This window comes from Macrobrachium nipponense, chromosome 7 (assembly GCF_015104395.2).
Source record: "Macrobrachium nipponense isolate FS-2020 chromosome 7, ASM1510439v2, whole genome shotgun sequence".
Classification (NCBI taxonomy): domain Eukaryota; kingdom Metazoa; phylum Arthropoda; class Malacostraca; order Decapoda; family Palaemonidae; genus Macrobrachium; species Macrobrachium nipponense.
Window position 1 is genome coordinate 84,235,562 of NC_061109.1, and position 14,303 is coordinate 84,249,864.

At 39.2% G+C, this 14,303-nt stretch overlaps 1 protein-coding gene across 1 annotated transcript in view; it reads right to left on the bottom strand.

Moving 5' to 3' along the window:
• The window catches only part of LOC135217772 (serine/threonine-protein kinase Tao-like), a 196,065-nt gene that overhangs the window by 136,194 nt on the left and 45,568 nt on the right, over positions 1 to 14,303 (bottom strand). The window contains 1 exon segment of the mRNA XM_064253798.1: positions 9,385 to 9,535. Coding sequence (XP_064109868.1) covers positions 9,385 to 9,535 — 151 coding nt within the window.

Below are 14,303 nucleotides of genomic sequence, written 5' to 3' on the forward strand. Positions count from 1 at the left end.
TGGTGAATTTATGAAAAAAAACTTTCCTTCCCTCTCCGTGCGCGGATTCTCCGCCATAAATCTCCGAAATGCGTGCATCGCATTCTAGGAAAATTTGCTCCGTTTCATATTAGGCATTTCATAGTTTTATATATGAAAATGTGCGCAATTTTATGTAGACTAAAACAAAAAATATTTGAAGGTTGTAGCTTTTCTAATTTCCGAAATAATTGCATATAAAAAAAAATTTATAAAAAAATTTCGACATTTGGTCAACTTTAATTCGTCCGAAATGGTCGAAAACTGCAATTGTAAACTAAAACTCTTACAGGTACTATCCTACTTACAACCAAGTTTGGTTCCGACCCACTGGTTGTAAGTCGGAATGGATGTAAGTCGAACCTTAGAAAGTGGCCAACATACTTGGTAGGGTATACTATCAAACCTTTGCTATATAAGTGCCTACTTAGTACTGTAATGTAATGTACAATCATTATTTCAATCTTTTTACCATAATGTACTTCTACTAATACATTTTAATCATTTATGTAATAGTATATATTACGTACAATCAGGCATTGAGTTACAATGGGGTTAGGTTCTTGCATGCATGTCAGAAGTCGATTCTTACGTAAATTGGTTTGCAATTCAGTCTACAGTACAGTTAATACCAAATGATGCTGCAGATAGGGCAGGGTAACTCAAACTGATGCTGCCTGAGTGATGAGAGTTCTCATGCCTGAGTGATGAGCGTTCTCATGAGATGGCGCAGTGCCAAGTAACTCAATGGTCAACTGTCTGAAGTAAGGTTGTAAGTACGAGTGGTCGTATGTCGAGTAGGTTGTAAGTCGGATAGTACCTGTACAGTATCGTAATATTCCATCATTTAAATTCATCTTGAAACAAATTCGAAGTCTCTATAACAATATTTAGATTTATGGTGAATTTAAAAAAATATATTTTTTTACGTCCGCGCGTTACGAATTCATGCATCATTTTGTGATAATATTTTCTGTGTTGCTTTTATCATTTTACAATGTGTTATATACCAAAACGATCGCAATTTAGTGTACATTACAACGAAAAAAAAGTAACTTGTTACCTTTAACCGTTTTGCGCACAGCGCGATTTGAATACAATTATATATGAAATTTCTTTTTTGCGCTATCATATATCGCATTATTTATTTATGATAGATAATTTTTTTCATTTCTGATGGTTGCATATTAAACTTCAGCCAATGACAAAAAAAGGAGCCAAAAATAAACTCTTAAATCTTGAAAACTAAGTGCGCTATGTTTTTTTGAAAAAAATATTTCTTCCGCTTCTGCGTTCACTCCGAAACGCCTCCGGCACACGGGAGACAATTTTTTTTTTACCGCTTCGGCGTTTAAGGGTTAACTGCTAACAGGATAACTGGTTTACATTACCATAATGTAAAATGGAGACCCATTTACTATCATATGGCTTAATTAATGCAAGGTAAACAAGAAAAAATTCCTACTATTCAAACATAATGACATTATGTTGTTGGCATAATAGCTCAAATTCAACAGAACTCCTAATTATCATTAACATATTAGTTTAATGAGACCAATAAGTTACTTCTGAATTCAAAGAGCCCTCCCACATGGATTAGTTCCTAAATGAGAGATGAAAATTGGAGCAGGGGAACTTACAGAAGTTGGATGGTTGGTTAGTAGAGGATCAAAGGTTACATAAGTAAAGGAAAGTAAATGGTAGAAAGCAATGAAGCTGAAGGTCAAAGGATACTGCACAAGAACCTTTTTCCGTTAATGAATAAACCCTTCCTGCTACTATTACAGATTTTTCTCATGGAATACTGATACCTATATATGTGAAGTGTTAACACTGCCCATTTTCCTAGTGATGGGAAAGTAAAAATAAAGTTATAGACACAAACATCAGTACCTAAAATTTTCCTAAAATCTCGAGATTGTCTTACAGTCCAGTGAGAGGTACAGTGTTTAGCCCAGTGATCTGGTTAAATTATTTTTATGGCTAACTTACTACACAAGATAAATACAACATACCCAAAATAATAATGTTGTTTACAATTTACAAACAGGAACTAAGCAATTTTCATATTTTTCGTGAATTTCTTTAATATGTGAATCTAAAATATAAGATATGTGAAACTAACATATTAAATAAAATAATCATGAAAATACCAAATTTGTAACTAATTTGTATTTTTCATAACTAACAAACCTTCGGTCTAAACATTAGGATTTACTAGCGCCAAGCTGGAAACCGGTAGAATTAAAATTACACTTGTGAGATCCAGGATGCCCTCGGCGTCCTGTGACCCACCAGTTATATTTCTAACCCAGTTTGGACTGGTAGAGGGGTGGTTCAAGGTGGGCCTTTACCTGTTAAGACCTCAGGTTTGTTAGTTATGAAAAATACAAATTAGTTACAAATTTGGTATTTGTTCATATACAGAACAAACCTTCGGTCTTAACATTAGGATAGACTTACTTATTGGAGGGAAGTAAGTCTCTATAACTGACTGGGAGTTTGCCACCTTATCCATTTCCGAATATTAGGGGAATTCCAAGAGAATGGACAATGAACCTAGAACCAAAGATATAAGCGAATCTATTGGTTTCCCTCACTGGGTGCTGATACCATTCTATGGTTTACACATTATGGGAGAACAGAGAACCTTCCCTTCTCATAAACTACTCTTGTCCCTTGTATCTGGATCCGCCCTCACCCTTCTCTTCCCTATTATCTAGAGGGGTGTGTTGCTACTGAAAAGTATACCATAACCTAAGATAGCTTCATAGTATGGCTGACCACCTCACCTGCATCTAGTCCGTTCCAGCATATGATGGTACTCTCCTTCATACTGCCCGAGTAGTAAAAAGAAAGTAGTAAAGAAAAAACAAAGACCGAGATCATCCCATTTCTACTTTCATACCTTCTCATTAGACTAGACACAAAATGACCCGCTAGGGTACTGGATGAGCTACATCACTTGTTGGGCCACCACCACTGGACCCAAGGAAAATAGTGTCCAAGGATCTATGGGCAACGTCTTTTAAATAAAATGAGGTGAAAGTTGTTTGGCGTTTCCAAACACCAGCTTTCAGAATTCTCTCCACAGATATGTTCTTCTTAAATGCCAAAGAAGCACTCAAGCCTCTGATCATGAGCTCTAGCTCTCTCCTGGCTATATGACCCCCTGTCTTCTGTCATGTAGGCATTCCTGATCGTCGCCCTTAGCCAAAACGATATTGTATTCCTAGACACTTCCTTCTTGTTCCGTCCTCTACTTAAGAACAACCTCCGGCACCCCGGCCTGAGGTGCCTTGTCCTTCTTAAGTACTCTCTTATTACCCTGACGTGGGCACAGAAGCATCTCATCTTTGTCATTGTCTATAAAGTCTACCATGGAAGGTATGGAAAAGGAGTCGAATCTGCCGTCCATTATTGCTGGGTTTTGAGTCTTGGCCACGAATTCTGGAACAAACTCGAATACCATTGACTTCCAACCTCTCGAGTGCTTTATGAGATATGACAGGCCATGTAGCTCCCCTACCCTTTTGGTTGAAGCTAGGGCCAATAAGAAGGCTGTCTTCAGGGTCAGGCTCCTATCTGTGGACTGCCTTAGTGGTTCGTAGGGGGGTTTTGTCAGACTACTCGGTGCCATGGTCAGATCACAATCTGGGGCTTTTAGTTCCTTTGGTGGACATGACTGTTCAAAGCTCTTCATCAGCATGGCCAACTCCCATGAAGACAAAATGTCCACCCCTTTCATTCATAAGACTAAGGCTAGAGCAGCCCTGTACCCCTTCACTGCAGATACAGACATATGTCTTTCTGTCCTGAGATATACCAGAAAGTCTGCTAACTGCTGAATAGGGGTACCGAGTGGAGACAAGTTCCCTCTACAACACCAATCACAGTATGCCGACCACTTTCCTTGGTATACTGTCGCAGATGATTTTCTGATATTTCCTGCCATCTGAGTTGCTGCTTTTTGCGAAAACCCTCTCACTCCGAGGAGATACTTGACAGTCTCCACCCGTGAAGCGATAGGGACTTCACCGACTGGTGGTACCTCTCCATGTGCGGCTGACATAGTAGGTTGCTCCATGGGGGTAACTCTCTCGGCATGTCTATTAGGAGTTCCAGCAGGTCTCAAAACCACTCTGCCTTTGGCCATAAAGGAGCTACCAGGGTCATTTTGAGGTTCTGAGACCGCATTACCATGTTCAGAACCTGACGGATTAGACAAAATGGAGGAAATGCATACACGTCCAGATTGTCCCAAGGGTGTTGTAGCGCATCTTCTGCTACTGCATCTACGTCTGGGACTACCGAACAATACACTTCTAACTTTTTGTTGCACCTGGTTGCGAATAGGTCTATGATCGGCCTTTCCCACAACATGAGCATCCTGCCCACTACCTGTTGGTGCAAGGACCACTCCGTTCTCAGTATCTGATCCCTGCGGCTCAACTTGTCGGCCACTATGTTTCTTTTTCCCGGAATATATCTGGCCCTGATGTCTACTAGGTTCTCTACAGCCCACTGATGAAGTCGAACTGTCATCACATGTAACTGCCGAGAAACTAGGCCTCCTTGTTTGTTTATATAAGCTACTACTGTGGTGTTGTCTGACATCAATACCACTGAATGTCCCATCACTCTCTCCCTGAATTCCTGTAGAGCTAGAAACGCTGCTTTTAACTCCAGCACGTTTATATGGGGTTCTCTGTCCTCGCAACTCCATTTTGCTGACACCATCAACTCCTCTATATGGGCTCCCCAGCCTTCTAGTGAAGCATCTGAGAACAGCAAGAGGTCCGGGGAGGGTTGTTGAAGGGGGACACCCACAGTCAGATTGTCATCGTTCACCCACCACAGCAAGTCTTTCCTCACTTCTGCCGACAAGGGAATTTGCTCGTACGGGCGATCTACTATTGGTGACCAAAACTCCTTCATCCTCCATGGTAGAGATCGAAGGTGTAGCCTCCCTTGTGGTACTAGCTTCTCCAAGGAAGTTAGGATTCCCAGTACTACCTGCCACTGCCTTGCTGGCTGTTTGTTTTCCCAGAAAGGCATTCACCACTTGTTTGCATTTCTCTATTCTCTGGTCTGTCGGGAATACTTTGGCTTTTATTGTGTCTATAACCATTCCCAGATACTCAAAACGTTGACTTGGATCCAACTGCGACTTCTCCTGATTTATCACAATAACTAGACTGTGACAAAACTGCAGGAGGGTCGCCCTGTCCCTGAGTAATTTCTCTCTGGACTTCGGTATCACCAGCCAATCGTCTAGATCAGTGTTTCTCAACGTGGGCCATATGGCCCCCTTGGGGGCCATGAGATTTTTTCAGGGGCCACAAGGCAAAATTTGAAAAATGGGGGGCCATGGGGGGCCACAGAAAATTTAGGACCCACAAAATATATAAATGTGTAATATTTGGAAATAAATCATTAATATGCTTGAGTTTAGTTTGAAAATCATTCAATTCAATATACCAGGTAATTTTTGCAGACAGTGAAATATTCAATAATCTCTTCACTCTCTCTCTCTCTCTCTCTAGCTGGCAGAGTGGTAAAAGGCTGAACTATGACCCTTGACAAAAACCATTAACTCTCTCTCTCTCTCTCTCTCTCTCTCTCTCTCTATCTCTCTCTCTCGTTTTCGCCTTTCTCTCTCTCTCTCTCTCTCTCTCTTTCTCTCTCTCTCTCCCTCTCTCTAGCAGGCAGAGTGGTAAAAGACTGAACTATCAAAGATTATGCTGACTGGTAAACTTCCGAACGACAACCATTAAGATGTTTATAAACAATTTTAACAGCAACGGTATATGGGTTATAATATAACCGTTATATTGTTTCTTCTTCAATAATAGATCCGTCTTTCAGTTTAACATAGACTTACGAGGAAGAGACTTGATTTAAGTTCTACCAAAGAGGTTTGTGAAAGATAACTTTATATCCACATACGTATGTACATACAAACATACATTTATACTTTACATACAGTGTACAAACATACATTTATACTTACATACACAGTCTCTTTCATGTACACTCAGTACACACACACATACTTGTCATGAATTTTATTTATCTATTCACTTTATTTGTTATTGAGGGAGGGGTAAGAGTATCTTTTATGGCTAATAACTTTTTCAAGATAAAGCCAATTGTACCTACATGTATTCCTTGTTTTTTTATTCCTTTTGTAAATAGATAAGTGTTCAAATAAAATATTTTTCCAATTAATATTGGTATTTGATTCATGCCTGAAATTAGTGTTTTGAGTACATGGTACTACTCAAACTAGAACCATTAATATACCTTCCCTAGGCGTATTAAGGTGATGGACGGAAGGCGGGTGTGTGTGTTGTGTGTGGTGTGTGTGTGTGTGTGTGTGTGTGTGTGTGTGTGTAACCGAGTGGGAACTCAGAGTTGGCAGGGAGGGGCCACAACAACTTGCACTGGATTGAAGGGGCACACCAGAAAAAGGTTGAGAAACAGTGGTCTAGATATCTTATTAGCCTGATCCCCTGAGCATGCGCCCATGTCAACACAAGAGTGAACACTCTTGTAAAAACTTGAGGAGACGTTGTCAATCCGAAGCACAGGACTTTGAATTCGAAAGCTTTCTCTGCAAGACTGAAGCGGAGAAATTTCCTTGAAGACTGATGGACTAGTATCTGAAAGTATGCGTCCTTCAGATCGATTGTCAGCATAAAGTCCTTGATCCTGACTGCTCGTAGAACCGTTTTTGGAGTTTCCATTTTGAGACTGGTTTTTCTTATAAACAGATTCAATGTTGACAGGTCTATTACTGTCCTCCAGTCCCCGTTGGCTTTGGGTACCAGGAAAATCCTGCTGTAAAAGCCCTTTGATGGAATGGATACTTGTTCCACAGCCCCTTTTTCCATCATCTTCTTCACTTCCTCTTGCAGAATAATGGCCTTCTGAGATTCCTGAACATAAGCGAGGTGAGGTAACGGCTATTCTTATCAGGGGCGGGGTTACCTCGAACAGAATCCCAAAATACACCGACCTGTTTCTGTCTTCTCCGAAAGGCTTATTGAATTGACGAATCAAATCAATCACCTCAGCATACAAGGCCAGAAACTCTTGGTTTTCTCCTTCCTCCGGCTCTAACATACTGTGCTCCGCCACAGGGGATGTTATCTCACCCCTATCCTCTGACAAACGGCCGGGAATTTCGTGGCCGTGGCCTCTTTGATCTCTGATGGCCGCCGTTGGCTCGATCCCGAATAGTCAGCAGGGGAACGAGAACGCCTCACTCTTTCTCTGCTCACGGATCTAGAGCAAGAATCTCGTCTAGACCTCCAAGATGAAGGCTCCCTTGAAACTGAGATACCTTCGTCTCTATTAGGATTGCTATCGTTTCCAACGAGCGTCGGAGAATTCGGCCTCGAACTTTCATCCAGGCGGACAACGCCTTCCACCAACATATCAAACGAGGTTGCCAACTCTCTATTCTTCATTCTTTTAATAGGAACCTTATCATCCTTTGTCCGTATTTTAAACAGCCTTATGGGCGAAAATGAAACCTGCATTCTATTCTTTGCTGCACTTTTCGCCCCCAACGTTGATTTTGCTAGCGGTATCGTAGTCTTTGTAATCTGTACTGCAACTCCGCGTCGGGCCGCTAGTCCCATCGGCCGTCGCTCGCTTGTTCGGACTCTTGCAAACGGCTTCGTCCGCTAGCTATGTGCCTTACCTTACCAGCCACTGACTTCCCGACTTTCCTGCTGACTGGGGATAAGACAGTTCTGGTCTGAAGATGAAGAAGAATTCACTCTTCTCCTCTTAGCCCGAGGATCAGTCACGAAATCCTGAATCCTCCAACGCTTGACTGGCGCTCGCCGTGACGTCATCGTACTTAGCGATGACGCCAAACTAGAGGAAGAAGACGAATCACACCTTTTCTTTTTGTATTTCTTAGCCATTCTCTTATCTATATCCTGTAATTTTTTCATTACAGTGTGTACTGCCGAGTCAGAGAGCGTATTTTGAGTCCGGGATGCAGGCGAAGTAGAACCAAGAAGCAGTAGTCTGTGACGTCATCGCGTCTGCCATATTGGTGTGTGACGTATGTTGTGACGTCACCAATCTTGTAAGGGGAGACTGTGCGGCTTCTGCTGGCATCCGCACGTTTGCCGCCAAACTACCCCCCATGTTCTGCATCGCCGTTAACATAGAATTTGATGGCGTGGCCGCGGCATTATTTCCCATAAATTGCAAGCCAGGAGGATGAGAAACATTCAGCGCTGCCGGACCCTGCTGGAATCGTGACGCCATATAATGTGACAGCAAACCCTCCAAGGTTGGTACGCCTGGTAGGCCTAGCGCTAACCACGTACCTTCCATCCTATGCGCTTCGGGAGCCGGCACCTGGAACAAAGACAGCGATGCTCCCCCCCCACCTGCTTGGAACAAATTACCCAAAACCCCTCCTGAAGTTTCTGATAACGAATCGCTAGGAGAAACCGAAGGGGTATGGGACAAATCAAAAGCAGGTGGCGAAACATATGGAGCAGTCTGGTTTATTGCCGATACAAAAGAAGCCGGTAAGGTTTGGTCATCCAAAGATGGCGTCACCTCCTTCCTTTTGTACTGGCCTTTCTCATAAAACTTTTTCCACTGTTCCACCGACCAACCCCGACAAACAGAACATGGATTAGTAATCGTACATAAGTTTTCCCTGCACCTACTACACGTTGGATGAGGATGCGTCGACACCAAAGTTAAAAATCTAGAACATGGAAAGCCACCAACTCCAGGGCATTTCCTTTGTCTCCTCTTCGAAATGACAGAAGATCCCGATGGTGAAGCGAAAATTTCCATCTTACCACTTATACGCCTCACCGACCACACTCACACTGACACACTCAGAGCAAGAAGAAGTAATAAGAAAAATGAAATGAAATAGATAACAACGGGCAAACTGAAAACCGGCTTTAAATCAGATAGACAGTAAACACGTCTTATCTTAAACGCGGTAGGAATATAACTGGTGGGTCACAGGACACCGAGGGCATTCTGGGTATACATGCCCCGTGACCTGGTATAGATGCCAATAGTCCCTGGATCTCACAAGTGTAATTTTATTCTACCGGTTTCCAGCTTGGCCCTAGTAAATCCTAATGTTAAGACCGAAGGTTTGTTCCATATATGAACAACTAACTTGTTACATAACATAATCTTCAGTATACTAAAGCAGTTGCAATCAACATACCAACAGAGTGTAACCTACTCATCACTGCAAGTCATGTAATATTGAAGTGTTATGAAAACCAAATAAAACTAAAAGCTCAAAACACAACACTGTTGAAACTGCAAAACAAACATAATAAATAACAAACTTTGACTCACCTTCCACATCCCCCTGCTGACTTTCTGTCTCATAGAGAAGAATTTTTTTCATATAGTTCAGGTTATCAAACTCACGTACTGCTTTTTTGGTTCGAGCAATTAAATCCAGTATAATGTGAGGCGATGATCTGTGTCTCAAGATGAACTCATGCTGTAAACAAAAATATTTCTTTTCTAAAACTTGCATAAGCCAAAGGCTTTTGTTCTAAAAAAAAACAATTACAGTATATCTGTTATACGCAAATCCACCAATAATTAGCCTTATTTTGAGTACAATTAGCCAATCCACCCTCTTCATCAATCATTCTTCAATGTACCTCCTATTATAATGGTCATAGGTAGTGCTGATACATGCTAAATACCTTACAAATTTGTACCATAGGCAGATATGTCCTCACACTGCCAAAGGAACATGCATTTCCAACAGAGTTCAGTATGCTACTCAACAGAGGAGATGCCATAAGGTTTATCCTATCGTTATTGTCCTTTTCATGTCCTGTTGTCTCAGCTGTCTGATCCCTAACTGTGTCGTACTTTATGCCACCCTAGGGGAAAGTGCTTTTTAGTAGTGTCTCCCATGCCAGATTCTTCAAAAAGATTATTCCTCTGCATAGGCCCCTCTCTACATCTGTTGATCTCTTTTTACTGCTCATTCATTTATCCTCTTCAACCTGCTTTGGTTACTGCCATTTGGTATGATGATGTCATGAGTCTTTCTTTACCAAGCTAAGGTCTCAGTAATTTCTTCTCATACTTGAAGGTTGGCGCTTCTGCAATTTTTTGTACATCCTTTGGGCATTGGTCATTATGATTCAGTCTAAAGAGGTTTTCTGCATGTGTAATTTTCTCTTCATTTGGTCTCTCCCTCTTCATGGGGGCTTTGTTTGGTTGGCTATATTTCCCTGGTCCATTGATCAAATCCTGGACTGCTGGATGGAGTTTTGCTCTTTAGGTGATGGGATCTCTCCCAATTTAAGTGACTGCAATAAGCAGCTTGGGCACACCAGTCCCTTCTACCCTTCTAGTAGCCATCTTGCTTGGTGAGACGTACCCGCGTGAAGTCAGATTAATCAACAGATATCACAAGTTTAACATACGACTAGAATTTGAGAAATATCTAGAAGTGTTCGTGAACTATCGGTGATAAGATTAGTGTGAAAATAGTAGGATAAAGCGTCTTCTAAGTTAGTTTATCAAGTGTAATACTATAAATCAGAACAAGATGGCAGTAAGTTCCAACTGCGGGAAGAGGTGGCGTAATTTGGCGTGTTTAGCAGATTCGCAATACGATGAGGTAGCAGGAAGGGAACTGGCATTTCTCATCTATGAAATCAGCAACAGTCCTAACCAAAAAGATACAAAAGCATTCATAGATATATTAGAAGGATATAATCCTTCAAACTGGAACAAATCTAATGAAAACATCTTAAAAATAATTGAAGAAGTTCCAAATAAAATCCAAGTGGTCAAGAGACTCATAAAGAAAATATACATAAACCAACATATTCCGACAAAGAAAATGAATAGGTGAATCTTGTGAATAGCCTAATTGATGCAGTTAGGAAAAAAGAATGCCAAAAGCATGCAAACTGTGTAAGGTTTGTATAGCATAGTCAATCCACAAAACCTAATCAGAAATGTGCTGCATGCAACATTCTGACCCATCCACAGTGTGCTGAGGTAATACAAGATTTGAGAAAAGATACAAGAATTTTTTGTTCAACATGTCTATCATGGATAGACAATGTTATTAAATCAAGATTGAATGTACAAATAGTTGAGGATGAAGAAGAAGAGGAAGAGGAAGAAGAAGAAGAATAAAAGAAGAAGAGGAAAACGGAAGAGAAGTAAACAAAAATGAAATGACAGAAAAAAAAAAAATAAGGAAAAACAAAGAACAAGATAAAAGTATGGATGCAGAGATACTCATTGATACTACATATGAGGCAATAAAGCAGCATACCTACGAAGAAATAAATTACGATATGACAACAGAAAAGCAAATCCCGAAGAGGCTCTACCCAGATCTACACAATGACGGGAAAGAGGAAAAATAGACAAGAAAGACAAAATCTGCAACCTTTTGAAAAGAGGGAATTGCAGATTTGGAGAAAGATGTTACTACAAACATCCTAAGATATGTCAAAAACTATGAAATATATGGTAAATGTGCATACTTAGATGGATATGGGGATGATTGCAGAGATCTGCATCCAAAAATATGTAAAAACCTAAAAGAAGGAAAAGGATGTAAGTTCGACAAAAAATGCAAATATATGCACCCTGTAGCCATGAATCATAATCAAATAAATAACCAACCAAGTAATAAAATCCAAAATAAGAAAGAAACAAATAAAGAGAGAAATCAAGAATATCAGGTAAAAGAGAAAAGCAAACCACCAATGAGATATGCAGAGGGGTGTCAGCAAAAAATTTCAAAGCATCAGCTCCGAAATTCTACTCAAGAGATAATAACTGTATTTATTATGCAAGAGGATATTGCAGAACGGAGAAAAGGAGAAAATTGCAGATTCAGACACAAAATGAATAATTATGATGAAGGAAGATCAATATTATGGAAAAGTTGGATTTTTTAATGTCAGAATTTCTGGAAATGAAAAAAAAAGAACAACATACCAGAACAGGAAAGAGACATGGGAAAATCCTTATTACCACCATTATTAAATGAAGGAGAAAACACGCAAACCATCATAGTGATGAATGCGCAGGGTTTAGTTACGAGTAACTCAAAAAGAAAAAAATAAGAGTTACTTAGAAGAAACTAACCCAAAATGAAAAGAAAATAGATATAATGAATATAAGTGAAACCTGGTATTCCCAAGAGACTGGGAATGATGATCAAATAAAAGGGTTCCAAACTTATAGATCAGATAGAAAAAATAGGAATCAAGGGGGAACCGCAATATATGGGAAAGACAAAAAACAAGGAAAAATATATGAGAAATATAGTAACTCAGAATGTGAACTAACTAGCGGTAGAATTTGAATCTGAAAAATTGATGAACATAGTAATATATAGACCTCCTAATACTAAAGAGTTTGACTTAATAATTGAAAATTGGATGATATATGTAGAAATCACAAGGACTGGACTATTCTCCTATCTGGTGACTTCACTTTCTTCCTTTAGTAGAATGGAAAGAACGAATAGGAGATTGCGGTTTTGTACTTATACATATAAAAAAGAGAGTAATAGTAGTGCAGAAGATAAGAGGCAATTTGAAAAGCTATTAGATATGCTACTAGAATACAACATTCAACAAATAAATCACCTGCCAACAAGAAGAAAGGAAAATACTTTAGACCTAGTGTTTGTGAACGAGATGAATTATGTTAAAGAAATAATAGTTTATAATGCGAGTATTTCAGACCATAATGTCATAGAATTAACAGTTCATTCCAAAGAACAAGTGAAAATAGAGATAAGCAAGAAATGAAAAAGTGGGAAGGATATGGAAAATACAACTTCTACAGTAAAAATATAAAATGGTCAGAAATTAATGAAGAATTAAACAAAGATTGGGATAACATTTTCGTAAATGATACATAAGGGTAAATACGGAGATATTATATAAAATATTGGAGAAAATAGTGGAAAAAGGAAAAATATATACCGAAGAAGAAAAGTAAACATCATTCATGCATACCAAGAGACAGAAGGATCTTGTTCCAGAAAATCAGAAAGTGGAAAAAAGGTCTTGCAAAAGAAAAAAATGCATGGAAAGTTATAGAACTAAAAAGTAAGATAGAAAATGCAGCAAGAACAAAAGATTATACAATCAAAAGAAAATGAAAAACGGGACTTGGAAGAAAAAAACCTATTAAATATCAAGCAAAACCCCAAACTATTATACTCATATGCGAAGAAGATGAATAAAAGAAGAATAGAAATAGGCCCTCTGAGAATTGAAGGGAGATTAACGAATGAAAAAAAGGAAATTTGCAACATACTGGCAGAACGATATAAGAGAGAATTCACCCCTAGAATAGATAATGAAGATAATGATATAGAAGTAAGGGAAGAAAATAGTGAATATTTAGCTGACATAGAAAATTAATGAAGCTGATATTGTGCAGGCAATTAATGAAATTAAAAATGGAGCTGCTGCAGGGCCGGATGGAGTCCCTGCTATTTTGTTAAAGAAAGTAGTTCATTCTATCGCAAAGCCACTTGCAATATTATTAAGACAAAGTGTAGATACAGGCAAGATTTATGATGAGCACAAATTAGCATATATCACCCTACTTTCAAAAGTGGATCAAGACTAGAGGCAAGTAATATAGGCCTGTGAGTCTAACATCACATATTATGAAAGTGTATGAAAGGGTAATGAAGAAAAATATTATTTGAAACATTTAATAAAAATAATTTGTTTAATATAGGACAACACGGGTTTCGTACCCGGAAAAAAGTACACAAACCCAACTGTTAGTCCACCGTGAGAACATATTCAAAAATATGAAAAGCGGAAATGAAACAGATGTGGTTTATCTAGACTTTGCAAAAGCTTTTGACAAAGTAGACCATAATATATTAGCAAAGAAAATTAGAAAACACAATATCGTAGATAAAGTAGGAAGATGGTTAAAAGAATTTTTACACAACAGAAAACAGATAGTTATTGCAAACGATGAGAAATCGGATGAAACCAAGGTAATATCCGGTGTGCCACAAGGTACGGTGCTAGCTGCAATATTGTTTGTTATTATGATTGAAGACATAGACAGTAATGTTAAGGATTCGGTAGTGAGTAGTTTCGCTGATGACACAAGAATAAGTAGAGAAATTACTTGTGATGAAGATAGGAACGCTCTACAAAGAGACCTTAACAAAGTATATGATTGGGCAGAGGTAAATAGGATGGTATTTAACTCTGATAAATTTGAATCAATAAATT